Source organism: Silurus meridionalis, chromosome 9, assembly GCF_014805685.1.
Source record: "Silurus meridionalis isolate SWU-2019-XX chromosome 9, ASM1480568v1, whole genome shotgun sequence".
Taxonomy (NCBI): domain Eukaryota; kingdom Metazoa; phylum Chordata; class Actinopteri; order Siluriformes; family Siluridae; genus Silurus; species Silurus meridionalis.
In genome coordinates, this window is record NC_060892.1 from 22,975,665 (window position 1) to 22,994,948 (window position 19,284).

At 38.1% G+C, this 19,284-nt stretch overlaps 1 protein-coding gene across 1 annotated transcript; it reads left to right on the top strand.

Annotated features, from left to right (window-relative positions):
• Positions 1-532: 532 nt before the first annotated feature.
• atp8b3 (ATPase phospholipid transporting 8B3) lies at positions 533-18,919 on the top strand. The gene is made up of 17 exons (XM_046858448.1): positions 533-574; positions 1,923-2,116; positions 2,233-2,441; positions 2,649-2,671; positions 3,756-3,912; positions 4,746-4,934; positions 9,515-9,627; positions 9,795-9,959; positions 12,439-12,550; positions 13,228-13,303; positions 13,931-14,082; positions 14,200-14,423; positions 16,435-16,518; positions 16,614-16,838; positions 16,946-17,084; positions 18,355-18,485; positions 18,569-18,919. The coding sequence occupies exons 1-17, from the start codon at positions 572-574 to the stop codon at positions 18,638-18,640; spliced, it is 2,268 nt and encodes a 755-aa protein (XP_046714404.1). The 5' UTR covers positions 533-571; the 3' UTR covers positions 18,641-18,919.
• Positions 18,920-19,284: the final 365 nt, after the last annotated feature.

Below are 19,284 nucleotides of genomic sequence, written 5' to 3' on the forward strand. Positions count from 1 at the left end.
GATGGTTAGACGATCTCTGTACACTCTTTGCTCCATAGAAAGTCTGTCAGTGTTGTTTTGTGTTATCAGTTACTGTTTTCATATCATCTTCCACAGTATACCATTTGGTTTTAAGTTGGTTTTTATAGACTATTTAGGCTGATCTTTTCTCTCTTTCACAGGGGCTGTTTGGTGTGAGGAGCCAAACTGTTACCTGTACTCTTTCAGAGGGGAGTTTCACTGGCAGGGACAGCGTTATCTACTTGACAACAATCACATACTGCTCAGAGAAACTGTACTACGCAACACTGACACTGCATATGGCCTTGTGATTTACACAGGTATTAACACCCATTTGAAACATAACCGATACAATCCAGTCCAAATCCTCATATACAATGTTAAACAAATCAGTCATGCGAACATGGACCCAGAAAATAATAACAAATTATTATAAAGACACTAATAGGTTTTTTAAAAAAACACTCCCTTCAAATATATTCCAGGCTCTGACAGTAAGATTCTCAGGAACAGTGGGAGTCTGAAAATCAAGAAGACACATGTGGAGAGGTTTCTTAACAAAGTTGTGGGAATGGTAAGTGTAGACCAAGCTTTATTACTTGTGAAATGTCTCCACACAATTAGTTGAAACGTCCATCAGTATTTACCTTATAAGTTTTAACGGACCCTCAAACAAGTGTTATCAGATACTGTTATTAAATGATACTGACATGATACCGTGTTGTGCTGGTCAAAGTGTAATCAGTCTCAGCAGCATTGTTGATTTTGTTTTTTAACATTGTCAATACGTTGTACCATTACCTTATTGTGTAGATGTCTCTTTATACTGTAGCATGATGTCCTTTAACTAGAACACAGTGGTAAACTGTGTGTCTCTCACCTAGGACTTCAGTGGTGTCATACCTGAATAAATCTACCTCTTAATACCATAATTATGACCCCATGGCTATAGAAACCATCAAAGTGCCTTCTTACCTTTTTACCTCTTACCCCATGGCTTTAGAAACCATCAAAGTGCCATCTTACCTAAATTGTGTATGTAGCACATTTTGTCAGCAACTGTTGCCATTTACTGTTAGGGCATTTTCAGCTGTTAGTCACAAAATTAGGGGTCTGACCTAACAGGTTAAGAGAAACACAGTATAACAGAGTGCTGCATCAGAGACAAGTATCACCTTTACTAATGTATGCCATTACTAATGCAAGAAACCAAAAGAACACAATTTAACAAGTCTCCTTTCACTGCAGCTACTAAACTGCATCTGTAGCAAACTGCACAAGTGAATTTAATAGCTGTTTTTTATTCTACAATTGCTGACAGAGGAAAATAAATTGTTTTGGTCACAGATACACTTACAAGCACATTTTGCAAGACAGACCTTTTAAAAAAAAGCTGGACATTGTGAGAAAAGGTCGTCTAAAACAGTTCAAAATATTTGTTAAGCTTTTTCTTTCCCATAGAATTTGCACAAAAATATGCAATTTGCCTTCGTTTCAAATCCCCCTGAAAACTATAATGCACTGGGAAAAAAATCATGAAAATGCACGGAAAATGCTTATTTTCTGAGGTAATTATAGATGCTTCTGCTAGACATGATGAATGTGGGTGGTGCTGTTGTGGCTACAGTGAAAAGAGACTCGTAGAATTGTGTTCATTTGGGTTCTTGCTTTAGGAATGCCATTTATTAATTCTGTTATACTGTGTTTCTGTATAATATTAACCGTTTCAAAAGCCTGCATGATGGTAGGAGGATTGATTCAGGTAGGACACCACTAAAGACATAGGTGTGAAATGTACAACCTGCCACTAATTACTATGTATTTAAACTATGTATTTCTCAAAGAAATGTTTTATATATATATATATATATATATATATATATATATATATATATATATATATATATATATCTTTTTTTTAGATTGTCCTCACAATGCTGACTATTGCTCTACTCTTGGCTGTGGGATGTGCACTCTTTGAGCAGTGGGTTTCTCCAAATAATGAAGTTCTCTCAGCCATTGGTGGCAATTTCCAAGCTGCTTACTGGGGCTTTCTGACCTTCTGGGGCTATATTGTCCTGCTAAGCCCGGCAATGCCCATCTCCCTCTACATCACGTAAAGCCCTCTCAATTGGTTCCATTAAACTGACTTGACTTCTCAAGTGCTTCTACAGTTTAATTTGTAAGTCATATTTCACCCGTGAATTATTTTGGATTCCTTATTCTGTTAAGGTTTGAGCTGATCCATGTGGTGCAGTGCATCCTGATTGGTTGGGACATTATGATGTACTGGGAGAAAAGCGACAAACCTGCCCAGGCCCAAAATAAGGCTTTGACAGAAGAACTGGGCCAGGTGGGCCACCTGCTCACTGATAAGACGGGTACACTGACACAGAACTGCCTCCTGTTTCGCCAGTGCTGCATAGCAGGACAAATTTATGGTTCGTATCCTTTTTATATATTTTTTTTAACATCTAATCGGACCTTTAAAGATGATAAGATGATGCATCATTTTGTTAAAGTGAAGGTGATCTAGGTTTTGCCTTTTTACAATGGTTTGTGCTGAAAAGTATTGTCAGACCAGTATACTATACAGTAGGTTTAATTCATGGATTATAAACTTGAATGTTTTTTTTTTTCATCCACAGGTGATTTAACAGCAAATTCAAAGGTAAAATGCAACATTTGAATGAAAACTACAATCTAGTCTCTAAATCACTGGTAAAAGAGGATTAAAATTCCTTTTATATCATTATGTGAAGCAATTCCCAGGTAAATATATGTGAAGCAATTCCCAGATAAATATACTGAAGTTTTGGGGAAATTCTGTGGCCATTCATGACTTTTTGAATCACTGGAGTCCATATATATTCTACACAAATAATTTTAGACAATTTCTTATACATTGTTGTATCAGTCTGGGTCTAAAAATGACTATATCCCAGAATCATTTTAAGGATTAAATATAAATTGTATACATTTTCAGGTAAACAATTTACAACCAGATTTCTAACTAACCTTCCTAATGGCAGACACAAAATATTTTACTTCTACATACAGTATGGTAAGAATAAATTCTTTAAGAATAGGCTAATCATAAGGTACTGTAGAAGCCTTCAAGTCAAAATCACTAATATAAAGTTAAACCGTATGTCCATGCCAGCAAACTGTTTCATGGCATGTCAGGAGAAAGCATTTATTTTCATTTAATCACATTGTCTACTAGAATAGCTCAGGACCGCAGTTTGTATTTAAGCGCCTGTCACTGAACAGCACACCTCACAATAATGGAACTGTAATGAATGGACATATGCTGCACCCCGGGTGAGGACGGGTTCCCTTTTGAGTCTGGTTCATTCATTAGACATGACCTTAAAATGATAAGGAACAGACTTATAGGTACTAAACTTAAATTCTTTTATACATTATATAACCTTTTTTATCTCTGACTAAATGAAATATCGAAAGATCTTTTTATGAAACCACAATGGCTTTGCTTCAGCTAGGTTGTAATAGATTTTCCAGCTACAAAGTAATACAAGGCATGCACCCCAATCTATGCCAAAAAAAAGTGCAGAGTTGCCAATGATTGTAAAATCTATATTTATTGGTATAAATGTAAGTATATATGTTTAGGTATCTCTCAAAGTTTCAGTTCAAGTTCAAGTCTCAGACCACTAAGAAATGTTAAATAATGTGTTTTTTTTTCATGTCTGGAGCTGACCATACATAAACCCATGTTCTCTTCTGTGCAGCCATTAGACCTGAGCTGGAACTGCTTTTCATGTGGTGGGCTGCCTTTCTCTGACCAGCGACTGGTAGATCGTTTGCGAGGACAGAGCTGCCCTGAGAGCAGAGAATTCTTTACTGCACTGGCACTGTGTCACACTGTCATGAGTGAATGGAGAGATGGTTAGTGCCACCATGGTACTCACTTATTTTTCAGGTCAAGATAATATAAAATAGCGTATAATGCTGAAGGCTACGATTATGCAAACCATGCATAAAACAGCCAACAGTGAACCCAAATACTTTCAACTTTGACTAAATTGGAAATATTACATTTATATTTGCACTGGGAAAGTTGTGCATATTTGGAGTTGGTATGCAGTTGTTTAAGTCCATTTTTCAGGGCTTCATTTCAGGCCTCATTCACAATATGCAAATCACCTGCATGTAGTTCAAATTCTGAAGTTTCTACAGAGAAATGCTTTTTTATAGTTGTTTTAATTGTAGACATTGTCAGAAAGCATCTTTACAAAACTACATATTAAGGCTTATCAATGCAGTCATTGGAAAAGAGACTACACCATTTCTTAATATAAACATAACCTCAGGTGACAACAAAAAAAAAGAAAAATTCAGAAATCAGGTGTAAAAAAGTCCCTAAAAACCTTCTTTTGTAAGTATTAGCATTTAGCATTAACTGTATTAGTCTGCACAGAGAAAGCATCCTTAACAGTAGGAAACTGATAACAGTCAAATTTTGAAATTAGATTTGATAGTGTGTTTAGTACATGCCTATTAAACCAGTCTGCCTTTTTTGTGGCCGAGATCAAATGTTAAAAATGAAAATACATTGTCACATAAAAGCAAAAAGTTGACAATGAGTACCACCAATTTTAAAGCTAATCAGTGACAAATCATTTAATACAAGTTTATTTGTCCACTTTCCCCACTCAGTCATGATGGCAAACTGGCAGGTCTTTAACTAGTGTAATATAATAATTCTGTGTTTTATCCAGGGTTTCCTCATTACCAGGCAGCATCTCCAGATGAACAAGCTCTCGTGTGCGCGGCTCGAGAGCTGGGCTGGGTGTTCCTGTCTCGTACACGCGATTCCCTCGTGGTGAGCGAGCTGGGAATCACACGTCAGTACCACTTATTGGCCCTGCTGGAATTCACCAGCAAGAGGAGGTGCATGTCAGTGCTAGGTGAGAGCCTGAACACAATTATGAATTTCTTTTGTGCCTGGAGTGTATTAGGAAGTTATTACGCTATTGGATGTTTGTGGTTGAATGAGACAAACTTCAGTTAAAAATTGCTCTAAAAGCAACAAAGCCCAGATTAGCTCTGACTAAGAAGCTAGTGGTTAAAGGTAAAGGTGCTTTTAATTTCTCACATGTATCTTATACCATAGTAAATTTTTTTTTTGCATATGCCAACGATGTTAGGAAGCTGGGGTTAGAGGTTAGCTACAGCAGTCCTGGGGCACAGAGGACCCAAGAGTGGCAGCTTGGCAATACTGGGGCTTGAACCCTCAACCTTTCTATCATTAATCACTGAACACTAAGTCACTTATTTAAGTTATTCAAGAATTGTCTGTCAGAAAAAAGTCAAGTCAAGTTTATTTCTATAGCGCCTTTTACAACAGATATTGTCTCAAAGCAGCTTTACAGAATTTAACAGTTGAACAGGTGAATGGTGTGCATTTATACCTGATGAGCAGCCGTGGTGAATGTGGCAAGGAAAAACTCCCTTAGATGTTATGAGGAAGAAACCTTATTTGGGTGACATCAACAGTGTGATTATAAATATTTAAACAATACAGAACACTGGAGAAAGAACTGTAAGAAGTGTAAGTTTAAAATAAAATGAAGTTTAAAAGAAATAATCTATATATTCAATTCAATGCATTTTTATTTGCAGACTGCTTTTAACAAGAGACATCAAAGCAGCTTTACAGAGATAAAGGGGTTATAGTAGAATGCATAAGTTTAACCCAGCCATTAGGGAGGCACAAGCCAGTGCATTCTTAGTGCCGGTCCCAAGCCCGGGTAAATGGGGAGGGTTGCGTTAGGAAGGGCATCCAGCGTAAAACACGTGCCAAATCAAATATGCGGATCACAAATGAGAATTTCATACCGGATCGGTCGAGGCCCGGGTTAACAACGACCGCCACAGGTATCGTTAGCCGACAGGGTACCGGTGGAAATTGGGCTACTGTTGGCGAAGGAGGAGAAGGAGAGGAGGAAGGCGTCTACAGAGGCGGCAGGAAAGGAGCAGTGTAGGAGAGTGGAGTTTCGGGTTGGTACTTTAAATGTTGGTACTATGACGGGTAAAGGGAGAGGTAGCTGATATGATGGAGAGGAGAAAGGTAGATATGTTGTGTGTTCAGGAGACCAAGTGGAAAGGGAGTAAGGCCAGGAACATTGGAGGTGGGTTTAAACTGTTTTATCATGGTGTGGATGGAAGAGAAATGGTGTAGGGGTGATTCTGAAGGAAGAGTACAGTAAGAGTGTAGTGGAGGTGAAGAGAGTTTCTGATAGGGTGATGATCGTGAAGGTGGAAGTTGAAGGGATGATGATAAATGTCATCAGTGCCTATGCTCCACAAGTTGGCTGTGAGATGGAGGAGAAGGAAAGATTCTGGAGTGAATTAGATGAAGTGGTAGATGGTGTACCTAGGAAAGAACGGTTAGTGATTGGGGCGGACTTTAATGGGCATGTGGGTGAAGGGAACAGAGGTGATGAGGAGGTGATGGGTAGGTATGGTTTTAAGGAGAGGAATGTGGAAGGGCAGATGGTGGTAGATTTTGCTAAAAGGATGGAAATGGCAGTGGTGAACACTTATTTTAAAAAGAAGGAGGATCATAGGGTGGCGTATAAGAGTGGAGGAAGGTGCACACAGGTGGACTATGTGCTATGCAGGAGATGCAACCTGAAGGAGATTGGCGACTGTAAGGTGTTGGCAGGGGACAGTGTAGCTAGACAGCATAGGATGGTGGTCTGTAGGATGGTTTTGGAGGCGAGGATGAAGAGGAGGAGAGTGAGGACTGAAAGAAGAATAAGATGGTGGAAACTGAAGGAGGAAGAGTGTAGTGTGAGGTTCAGGGAAGAGGTCAGAGAGGCTCAGTGGTGTTAAGGAGGTGTTGGATGATTGGGCAACTACTGCAGGAGTGATGAGGAGGCAGCTAGAAAAGTACTTGGTGTGACATCTGGAAATAGAAAGGAAGACAAGGAGACGTGGTGGTGGAATGAGGAAGTGCAGGAGAGCATAAGGAGAAAGAGGTTGGCAAAACAGAAGTGGGATAGACAGAGTGATGAGAAAAGTAGGCAGGAGTACAAGGAGATGCGGCAGCAGGTTAAGAGGATGTGGCGAAAGCCAAGGAAAAGGCATATGAGGAGCTGTATGAGAGGTTGGACACTAAGGAAGGAGAAAAGGATTTGTACCGATTGGCCAGGCAGAGGGACCGAGCTGGAAAGGATGTACTGCAAGTTAGAGCAGTAAAGGATGGAGAGGAAATGTGTTGACTAGTGAGGAGAGTGTGTTGAGAAGGTGGAGGGAGTATTTTGAGCAGCTGATGAATGAGGAAAATCAGAGAGAGAAGGTTGGATGATGTGGAGATGGTGAAGCAGGATGTAGATAAGATTAGTAAGGAGGAAGTGAGAGCAGCGATTAAGAGGATGAAGAGTGGAAAGTCGGTTGGACCAGATGACATACCGTGGAAGCGTGAGATGTTTAGGAGAGATGGCAGTGGGGTTTTGACCAGATTGTTTAACAGGATTTTGGAAGGTGAGAAGATGCCTGAGGAATGGAGAAAGAGTGTGCTGGTACCGATCTTTAAGCATAAAGGAGATGTGCAGACCTGCAGTAACTACAGGGGTATTAAGTTGATCAGTCACACCATGAAGTTATGGGAAAGAGTAGTGGAAGCCAGGCTGAGAGAAGAGGTGACCATCTGTGAGCAACAGTATGGTTTCATGCCGAGGAAGAGCACCACAGATGCCATATTTGCTTTGAGAATGTTGATGGAGAAGTATAGAGAAGGACAGAAGGAATTGCATTGTGTATTTGTGGATTTAGAGAAGGCGACGACAGGGTGCCAAGAGAGGAGTTGTGGTACTGTATGAGGAAGTCAGGTGTGTCGGAGAAGTATGTAAGGGTGGTGCAGGACATGTATGAGGACAGTGTGACGGCAGTGAAGTGTGCAGTAGGTACGACAGACTGGTTTAGAGTGAAGGTTGGACTGCATCAAGGATCGGCCCTGAGCCCTTTCCTGTTTGCAGTGGTGATGGACAGGTTGACGGACGAGGTCAGACAGGAGTCTCCCTGGACTATGATGTTTGCGGATGATATTGTGATTTGTTGTGAGAGTAGGGAGCAGGTTGAGAAGAGCCTGGAGAGGTGGAGATATGCACTGGAGAGAAGGGGAATGAAACTCAGTAGGAGTAAGACAGAGTACATGTGTGTGAATGAGAGGGAGGGCAGTGGAGTGGTGCGGTTGCAGGAGAAGAGCTTCAGAAGGTGGAGGAATTCAGGTACCTGGGTTCAACAGTGCAAAGTAATGGAGAGTGTGTTAGAGAAGTGAAGAAAAGAGTGCAGGCAGGGTGGAGTGGGTGGAGAAGAGTGACAGGAGTGATTTGTGATAGTAGGGTATCTGCAAAATTGAAAGGGAAAGTTTATAGGACTGTGGTGAGACCTGCGATGTTGTATGGTTTAGAGACAGTGGCATTGAGTAAAAGACAGGAGGTGGAGCTGGAGGTAGCAGAGCTAAAGATGTTGAGGTTTTCGTTGGGAGTGGCGAGGATGGATAAGATTAGAAATGAGTTTATTAGAGGGACAGCGCATGTAGGATGTTTTGGTGACAAGGTGAGGGAGGCGAGATTGAGATGGTTTGGTCATGTGCAGAGGAGGGACATAAATTATATTGGTAGAAGAATGCTGAGGATGGAGCCACCAGGTAGGAGGAAAGAGGAAGGCCAAAAGGAGGTTCATGGATGTGGTGAGGAAGACATGCAGGTAGTTGGTGTAAAGAGGCAGATGTAGAGGACAGGGTGGTGTGGAGACGGATGATCCGCTGTGGCGACCCCTAATGGGAGCAGCCGAAAGAAGAAGAAGAAGAAGAAGTAGAATGCATAAGTTTGTTCTTTATAATTGTACGTTTTTCCCTAATGAGCGAGCTAATATTTTACAGTTAATAATTAAACAAATTACAGTAAATAATTTAATAAAACAGAGAAATTTACAGTATTGTACTGTATAAACTATATACAATATATGTATAGGACTTTTTTTTCCCATCCTGAGCCACTGAGTCTGTTACAATGTATCTATTAGTTACAATACTTTTGCACAGTAAAATGTAAAGGCAAATTCTTTGGTTATATACAGTATAGTCTAGAATAAGGCATCTCACAAGGTGGGAGATGCGTACATGCCGGCAGCGTTCAAACATATCGTACCGCTTATACGCTGCTACTTTGCTTGCTACATGAAACTTCAAATATTTTGACAATTTTGTCGTATCGAAAAAACGTAAGTCAAACCATCATAAATCATCAATCTGTATTTTGAAATCTGTGGGAATATTGAGCTGTACAAAGCTGTTACGTCAGCATATCTTTCCACTCATTAATTATTTAGCAAAAATAACAACTACTAATGCCTCCATAGCCTTCACTGTGCAAGCACATTAGACCGGTTGGGCATTTTTGTTCATACTTTACAGATGAAATACTGACAAAAATGTGTGTGTGTGTGTGTGTGTGTGTGTGTGTGTGTGTGTGTTTAGTGAGAACACCAGATGGAACAATTAAACTCTACTGTAAAGGTGCAGATGTAGTGATTATGGCACGTTCTCAAAAAGGGGGTCTGCATGAAAATAGCACAAAGCAGGCCCTTGAGGTTGGTGCTGAGTTTTTATTCACTTTGACTATATAATACACTGAGCTTTCTTTCTGAATACCGAAGCTTTGTAGTGGTATCCCCATTTGTATGTTGGTATATCATGACTTTGTTGAAGACGAAATTAATATAATAATTGTTTGTGTTAACTTTGTTTGCGGTGGCAGTTTTTTTCGCAGGGCTGCCTTCGGACATTTTGTGTGGCTGTGCGCTCCATAGGTGAGGCTCAATGGGTGGAGTGGAGCCAAGTTCTCCGGCAGGTTGCCACAGCAACCAATGCCCAAGAGACTATGCTGCAGGTGCTGCATGACCAAATGGAAAGGGAACTGACGGTATGATGATAGACTGTTTATTTTATTAATTACTATTTTTTGCCAAACCAATCAAATGTCTGGCTTTTAAAGAGTTACACATTTTCAGGCCACCTTAAAGCGTCAGGGTCCAAGGTTCTAAGCTTGTTTTACAGATTGTCAGATTGTCTTCCTCTTCTTCTTCTTCTTCTTTCTTCGGTTGCGCCCATTAGGGGTCGCCACATGCTGTCGCATCTCCTTGTACTCCTGTGGACTTTTCCCATCTCTCTGTAGATAACAATTCTGTTTTGCCAACCTTTTTCTCTTAATGCTTTTCTGCACTTCCTCATTCCACCACATCTCTTTGTCTTCCTTTCTATTTTCCAGATAAAAAAAAATTTCCCAGCAGTCTCCCTTATCACTACTGCAGTGTTTGTGCAATCATGCAGCATAATGAGCCCCTGTCTGACCTCTACCCTGAATCTCACACTACAGTCTTCCTACTTCAGTTTCCATTAATTCATCCTTTTTCAGTCCTCACTCTCCTCCTCTTCTTCTTCACCTCCAAAGTCATCCTACAAACCACCAGCTTTTTAGCTACACTGTCCCCTGCCAACACCTTACAGTCTCCAATCTCCTTCAAGTTGCATCTCCTACATAGAACAATAGTCCACCTGTGAGCACCTTCCTCCGCTTTTATACGTCACCCTATGATCCACCTTCTTCTTAAAATAAGTATTCACCACTGCCATTTCCATCCTTTTAGCAAAATTTACTACCATCTGCCCTTCCACATTCCTCTCCTTAAGACCATACCTACCCATCACCTCCTTATCACTTCTGTTCCCTTCACCTATATTAAAGTCTACCTCAATCACCAAACTTTCATTCCTATGTTCACTCTCCACCACTTCATCTAACTCACTCCAGAAATGTTCTTTCTCCTCCATATCACTTGTGGAGCATAAGCACTGAGGACATTTATCACCACCCCTTTAACCTCCAGCTTCACGTTCATCACCCTATCAGAAACTCTCTTCACCTCCACTACACTCTTACTGTACTCTTCCTTCAGAATCACCCCTACACCATTTCTCTTTCCATCCACACCATGATAGAACAGTTTAAACCCACCTCCAATGTTTCTGGCCTTGCTCCCTTTCCACTTGGAGATGCCATGGAAACCGTTATAATGTTTGGCCTGGCACTTTGTCAGTCAAGGAATATATTTGAAGATCATGCAGACCTCCATGTGCTAGCCAACTGTACCCTGTCTTCTGTTAGGTACTGGGATGAAATCTTTAAAACCATTGTCTGACCATACACTGGTGCAATGAGGACCTGGGTTTCTCCTGGTGCATGACAGTGTCTGGGCTCATGTGGCCAAAGTGTGTAGGCAGTTTCTGAATGATGAAGGCAAATACCACCATTGATTAGCCTTCACATTTCCCAGGCTTGAAAGTAATTGAGAACCTCTAGGGCGCTGTGTACCAGAGCATCCCATTTATACATAAATAAAGTTATAATATTTCAAGGAAAAAGTCAAAATTATAAGCTTATCCTATAAATCAAAAGTGTTGGGACACCATCTAAAGTACTAGAGTGCGTTTGATCATCACCTCATAGTCTCTTGAGAAACAACTTCTTCTCTTCGGATAGCTGGCAGATGTAACCATTGATATCCTTGGAGTCAGCTTTTCAAACTGCACAAAAGAGGCAATTCTTAATAAAATAAGTTTTCTACTTAACCACTGCAGTGTCCGTTTACTAATTATAACTCTGATGCACCCAAACACAAAGAATATTCTTATTGCTAAATCCAAAAAAGTAGATCCTAAAGTAGAATTTAACCAAATCCTCCACATCAATTTTATGCAAAACAGTGATACGTTTTGTGATTCTTTTCTAAAAATTACCACTTTATTTACGTATTCCTACGACGTTATTCTCAAAATATTTTGATTTTATTCTCGTAAATTCGACTTTTTAACGTGACACTAAAACACCACCTCTAAATAATTAATGAATAAATGCAAGAGCTACTGATTTAATTTAAATTTGGTAGTAGCTGAAAAAAAAATACAAAAAAATACAAAAAAAACTTTAAAAAATGCTTTCTTTGAAGAGGTGCTCTCAGCTTGCAGTGAATGCCCACCTCCACCAGAGGACAGAAGTGACTCAGTTTTATTTTGACCACCAACCCTATCACACTCAGCATGGTTTATAATGTGCGTTACACATTCCTCAGGTTACTAAGTGGACATTGGGAGTGATTATATTTAATCAGTTAACTGAACCCAACCCAACTGAACCACAACCACGATAGTGGCCAGAAGTTCGTAATTTACCACTTTACTCAGCACTGTTTTAGTGTTTGCTAATCAAACTGCTGTTTGTAGTCTACATGGTCAGTTATCAACTTGTCTCGGTTTAAATTAATATTCAGATTTTTTTTGCTCAGTATTGGTAGTTGTGTGTAACATCTACAGCTAAGTCAATGTATTTTTTTTTCTTTTTTAAGATTCTGGGGGTGGCTGCTATCGAAGATCGTCTACAGGAAGGTGTCCCAGAAACCATTGTCAGCCTCCAACGTGCAGGGCTGAAAGTCTGGGTGCTAACTGGAGATAAGACTGGTATTGTGATTTCTTCAAAAGTTTCTACTTACAGAACAGAATCACATCGGACAAGTGATAGGAAATTATGCCTCTTTAATAGAAAATCACATTTAATGGAAGATTCCCAAATGTGATGTAAAATCATAGTTTGTTTTTTAACAGTATTTTATAGCACAAATTTCAAATATGAAATATAGAATCAGGCAGCCATATTCAGGATTCAGGAACCTAAACAATACTGTATGTGCCAAATGTGTGTTAGTTTCAAGTTGTACAGAATAGACTAGTATGTTGTATAGAATTTGCAGGGGAAAAGTGTTGTGTTTTTTTGTTTTTGTTGTTAAGAAACATGGCAGAACCTCATGACCAAAAAAGGAAATGTAATTTTACAATATTGAATTCCAGCTACTATTGCACCTGCATACCCACATTTGCCCTGTTGGTGGCACTAGAACACTCAAAAAAGTGTACACCAAGATTGCTTTGTAGGTATCTAATGTATAATGCTAGGTTTTGGACTTTCACAGACTCCACTAGATTATTCATGTGTTTTTGATTTACTGCTCAGAATCAAACACGCATTTCACAAATCACACTAATAAACATTTCAGGAGTGAAATAGAGATGTAGAATCAGTTATTTGAGCAACTGCTAGACATGGCATTTTCCTTAATATATAATTTCTTGTTCTTTAGAAACAGCTGTAAATGTGGGTTATGCCTGCAAGTTGATGGATCCGGATACAAAATTGATTCAAAACGAGGAGCTCAGGTCAGGTGTATAATTATTTGCATTGATATACTAACTTGCTTTTTAACTGGCTAATGAACCAGTGGTTATGAATATCTATACATTTCATATTTTCAGAGAGATTCTTCAGTCTCCCAGGCCAGAACTGTCTGTCGATAAGGGAAAAGTTTCCCATATTTGGAGCACACAGAAAATGTTTCAGGGGAGTAAAACTGCCATTGTTGTTGATGGATTTGAACTTGTGAGTATCTGATTTGCAGAATACATGCATACTTTATGTCAATCTTTATTGAGCATTTTGTCCAAAGTTAGGTAAAAAGAAACAGAGACTGTTCAATAACACTTTTTGCAAGCTAACCAGGAAAGCTGTTACAAATATTCTGAAAAATAAATTTTCCCAAAGCCTTTCTAAGAAATTAGTTTTAGTCAGGATGCAGGTCAATTAAATGTGGAGGTGTAGATTCAAGTTCTAAGATTATAAAATACAAAATGTTTGATGGATCAATAATTTGCTCAAAGTATTAATTTTCAATTTTCATTATTTGAAAACCTGCAATCAGATTTCTGCATGTCTGATTCCACTCCAAACCTTCTTTTCTGAATGTTTTTATAGGAAGAACTCATCAATACGCCTGAACTGGGTGCCAGGTTTGTGTCTTTGAGCAACCAGTGCCAGTCAGTGCTGTGTTGCCGTGTGACCCCAGGCCAGAAAGCTCAAATAGTAGAGCTGGTGAAGAAGTTCACTTCCTCTATCACAATGGCAATTGGAGATGGTGCCAATGATGTAAATATGATTAAGAGTAAGGAACCGACAATAAATAATTTAAAACTATGGAAATTAATTATTGCCACAAAGTGTATAATTTTTGAATCTTAGAAAGTGACTCCAACTTTCTATTTCCCACGTATCAACATAGTGGCCCATATAGGGGTTGGTGTACATGGTGTAGAAGATGGTCAGGCTGTACAGAATGCCGACTTTGCACTGGCGCAGTTTCGCTTCCTGAGCAGACTGCTTCTGGTCCACGGCCAATGGTCTTACCACCGCGTTTGCAGTTTTTTGAGTTACTTCCTGTATAAAACCACTTCCTTTGCTCTGGTGAACATCTGGTTCAGCTTGTACAATGGCTTCAGTGCCCAGGTAAACCTGCCAATTCTTCAGAATTGACATTGATTGAATGAAGTGTATATGTGTGTGTGGGTGTTGTAATTGTTGCTGATGGTGAATTTGTTTTTATTTTACCCACAATTCATAGATCTTATCAATTGTCACTTTCCTTTTTCAGAACGTATATCAATTTATGCATTTAAATGCAGCTATGAATTAAAAGAAGAATCACCCAAAAGAGCATAGATTTCACCCCTAATTCTGTGAAGATCAGAATGGTTCCCACTTAAAATATAATGCATTTCCAATTAAGTGAAATTAAGAACTATGTTAATTATTTTTAATAAAAAAAACATCAATATGTGTTTGACTAAGTCATTAATATCGGACGTACCTGTATATACAGTTGGTTCCAGTAAGCTTTATGCAGTAGAGAAGCCTTTTTATTAATTTTAAACAGAAAAAGTTAAAAGAGATAAAAGTCATTAAAATGTGCCTTACTTCAATCACTGCTGGCTGCATCTTCACTGTGCCAAACACTTTCCAAATTTCTTGTGATAGTTACATGGAAATCAATGTGGTGCTGAGGCCCCATTCTATGAGCTCCAGCTTATATCAGCTTATATAATGCCATATTTGCTAGTTATAGTTTTCTAGTTTTCTAGTACAATTTACAAGTTACAATTAAGGCCGAATTTAGAATAACTTATTCAAAGGCATTACAAAATGAAGCATATGTTATATTAAACCTCCCCTTAACCTTTGGGTTGTTGAACATTGACACTGGGTCTGATGTCAGGGATTGGGATTGGTTTCATATATTCTAAAATGCAAGTTGCATAATAAGGACCAAGTGCCCTTGAAATCTGCAATGCCTTATGGACATCCAGGAGATACAAACAATTCTAGGTAGAATCAAAGAAAAATAGAAAACCAAGGCAAGTCGCTTTGGATAAGGGTCTGCCAAATAATACATGTAACTGCTGTGTCCATAGAAAGCAAAGTCCTGCAACGTGTGGTGTTTTAAGGCATGGTGGTAATTTTTTTTGTGAAATCCAGTAATTATCACAGTCCATAGTACTAGTCCAAAAACTAAATAGGAAAGATTTTAATAGAAAGGTTTATATAAGTCGCCATTTTACCTGATGGAGCTTGAGAGGTTCTACCAGGAAGAATGGGAAAACCTGCCCAAAAATAGTTGTGCCAAGCTTGTAGCATCATACTTAAAAAGTCTTAAAGCTGTTATTGGTCCCAAACGTGCTTAAACAGAGTATTGAGCAAAGGCTGTGAATACTTATGTACATGTGATTTTTTTTCTTTTCGTTTGCAAAGATTTTAAACACACTTCTTTTACATTGTCATTATGGGGTATAGTTTGAGAATTTTGAGGAAGATAATTAGGTCAGGGGGGCACATTACAGAATATCATGACTTTTGCATGTCAGTTTATTTCTCAGTCCATGCTGTTGCATTGGACATGTTACTCCAAATACTTTTGATAACTTTAATCAAAGTGGGTGTGTGGTAATGAAGGCCATATTGCAAGACTAATTTAACATAAACTGCAACTAACATTTCAAAAGCCACGTTATGCACTCCATCTTTCTTTAATCTTTTAGATTAAAATACATCAAAAAGCTTTTTACATTAATGACATTTGGCAGATTCTTTTATCCAGAGCAACATACAGTACAACTTGAGCAACTGGGCCTTACTCAAGGGCTCAGCAGTGGTAACTTGATCATTTAAACTCACAACCTTCTAAAAGGAAGTCCAAAATTCAAACTACTAAACTACTTCTTCTGATACCACAGAAGTATATATATATATATATATATATATATATATATATATATATATATATATATATATATATATATATATATATATATATATAAAGGTACTCCTTTCTCTCCTGCTGGTTTGTCTGCCAAGTTGTATTAGTTTTATATGTGAAATAATTCTACAAATTCATTTTGGATACCATTAATTTATGTAAATTATGGGTGATATTTGGACTAATCTTTGGTTCCTCTTCATCCAGCTTATGTATGAGAGCTGGTTTATTTCCCTCTACTCCATTTTGTACACATCACTGCCTGTTCAGTGTTTGGGTTTATTTGACCAGGTGAGTAGAACAATTGCCCTGATCAAAGCTTTACTGTATACTGTACTGTTTACTGTATCCCGCTACGATTCAAGTAAATGTGGGTTCTGATGCAGAACATGAGTGCCGAGAGCTGTCTTCATTGGCCAGAGCTTTACAAAGCTGGACAGAGAAAGGAGCTTTTCAACCTCCTTACCGTATGCACGACACTACTCAACTCTATCTACACCTCCATCATTCTCTTTTTCATGCCTTTTGGAGTATTTCAAGACTCGGACCTGGACTATCAGACTTTGTCCATCACTGTGGAAATGTCAGCTGTGTTTTCAGTTACAACTGAGGTATGTCTATTTTTAAATTAGGGTTTTGGGTTTTTTTTTTAGAAAAATTGCATTAATTATAAATATATTAAATTATCTTAACCTTTGCTTTTGCATGTGTCTTTAAGATCATTCTACATACTAAATACTGGACCAAGTACAATGTCGCTGCAGTGTGTCTCAGTCTGGGTCTGTTTTTCCTGTCCACCATTATCCTCCATAGCCCACGGCCGTTTACATCTTCACCCAAAGACTTCAGTTTCTTTGGTATCCTCTTTATCTTGATATCTATTTATATTAATATACTGAGCCTGACAAAAGATTTTATTGGTTTTGCATATTTTGTTTATATGTAACAAACTAGGATTTACTTCAACCAAAAAAATATACATTTACAGAAATTGGTAAAAAAAAAAAACTTAATAAAAAGTTTGACTTTATTTTCACACTTTTTGCATCCAGACAGTTCATTTCTCCAAACCTTCAACTGAAATACTTTGCCATTCCTTTTGTAAAACTTCATTTTCTTCTGACCTCGCGGTCCCGTTCATCCCAGAGCGGTTCAATATGATTAAGTGCAAGCTATTCCCTGAGAAATAACACTCTAGGCAATGGTTTGCTTTCTAAATAACGGGTGGATGTATGCTTCGGACCGTGGTCTTGTGGTATGGTGAAGTTGCTTCTAATGAACGCAGTGTAGACGGAACTGTAAGGTGTTAAATTATGGAATGGTAGCCATGTTGGTTCAGTATTCCTTTTACTATTGAACCTACATCAAATCCACATGTATATATTGAATAACTATGTTCTCCAAGTATAAACAGAAACTTGCAAAAGCTAATACAGCGACATGTATTTTTGCTGTTTTTGCCTAAAGTGACAGTTTAATGAAAATTAGTTAGTTGCATAGAAACAAAAGTAACATGCATGAAGCTCTCAAAAAAAAAACAATAAAAGACTGGGTGTTTCCAAACTTTTGGCAGGCATAATACATGGAGATGTGGTGTAGTATTTTTGCCAGTGTAGAAATCATTATAAAAATGTGTGCCAGTGTGTACCTGGAGGGAAAGATACTACCAAATCTGCTTACGTTTTATTGCACTGACTTATTATAATAATTATAATTAAGACTATGATTGATTTAATGATGTCAAAAATGTAATGTAAATAACTGCAAACTATAATTATGGCAACTTGCAATATGGTGTATTATTATTATTATTATTATTATTATTATTATTATTATTATTATTATTTCGCAAATGAATCATTATGAATCATGTTATGGCCCAACAATGAAAAGAATTGCAGTATGTAACTAGCATACAACTATAGCAATGCCATCCATATCAGACAAAAACAGGCTTTTTCTGATGTCTTTTGCCAGCAAAAACTCCAGCTTTTGGCTTCATTCATTTGTGTGTTTGTTTTAAATAATTGAAAAGAGTCTTATAGGAAGTGCTTGTTTTAAAATAAGGAGTCAGAAACCCAATAAATACTGGTCTAAATAGATGGAATATCCTTATTATTTTGACAGGAACTTCATTAAATGCCTTCACCAATCCTATTGTATGGTTGGCATCATTTCTAACCTGCTGCACTGCCGTCTTACCCTCGATTACAAGACGAGCGCTAAAAGTGATCCTGGAAAACCCCAGCAAACACAAGGTGAGCGGGGTGTTCATTATGCTTATGACAAAAGGGACAATGTCTGTCAAAAATCTTTAACTCTTTTAAACGTTTTTTTTCAGGTCCATTCAGTAAAAGAACCAGTTGAGCTACAGTCATGGGTCAGTAAAGATTCTCCTCATTATTTGCACTAAAGTCTTCAAGCACTACGGAGCCCCACTGGATGTATCTTTTGAGCCTGTTTTTCCTCATATGAAGAAATTTATATGTTTTTTTCCTCATATTGGCTCAGGGAGGGTTTTTTTTCCATTGATGCCATTGACTTGCATATTAAGGGTAAACTTATAGGGACAAATTTATACATTAAAAATTTATATTCGTAATCTATTTTAGATGCTTCAGGACAATATCTGTCTTTTTGATGAGCCATTAGGGGGTGTAAATGCAATTATCAGTATCTGTTCGAAAAAGTAAAAAAAAAGGAAAGAAAAACTAAAAAAAAAAAAAACAAACAAACAAAAAAAGGAAACTGCTTTTGAAAAAAGTGGTCTTTTTTAATTATGCAATTTTCCTGATAAACATCAGAAGTTTTTAATTATTATGCAGCGTTATATTCAGTTATATAAAAAAGTTGCCCAAAGCAGACATCGTTCTTAAATGAATCAATACTTCTAAATCGAAAGTCTTGTGTATAATCTATGTAGATTATCTTGTACTTTCCTCCTTCTAGATAATATGGAAATATAGGAAATAAAACTTAAAAATATATTTTTTTGGAATATGTAGTAGCAAAATTTCAGTAAAAAAAATGGCAGCATTGAGCAGATTTTAATGATAT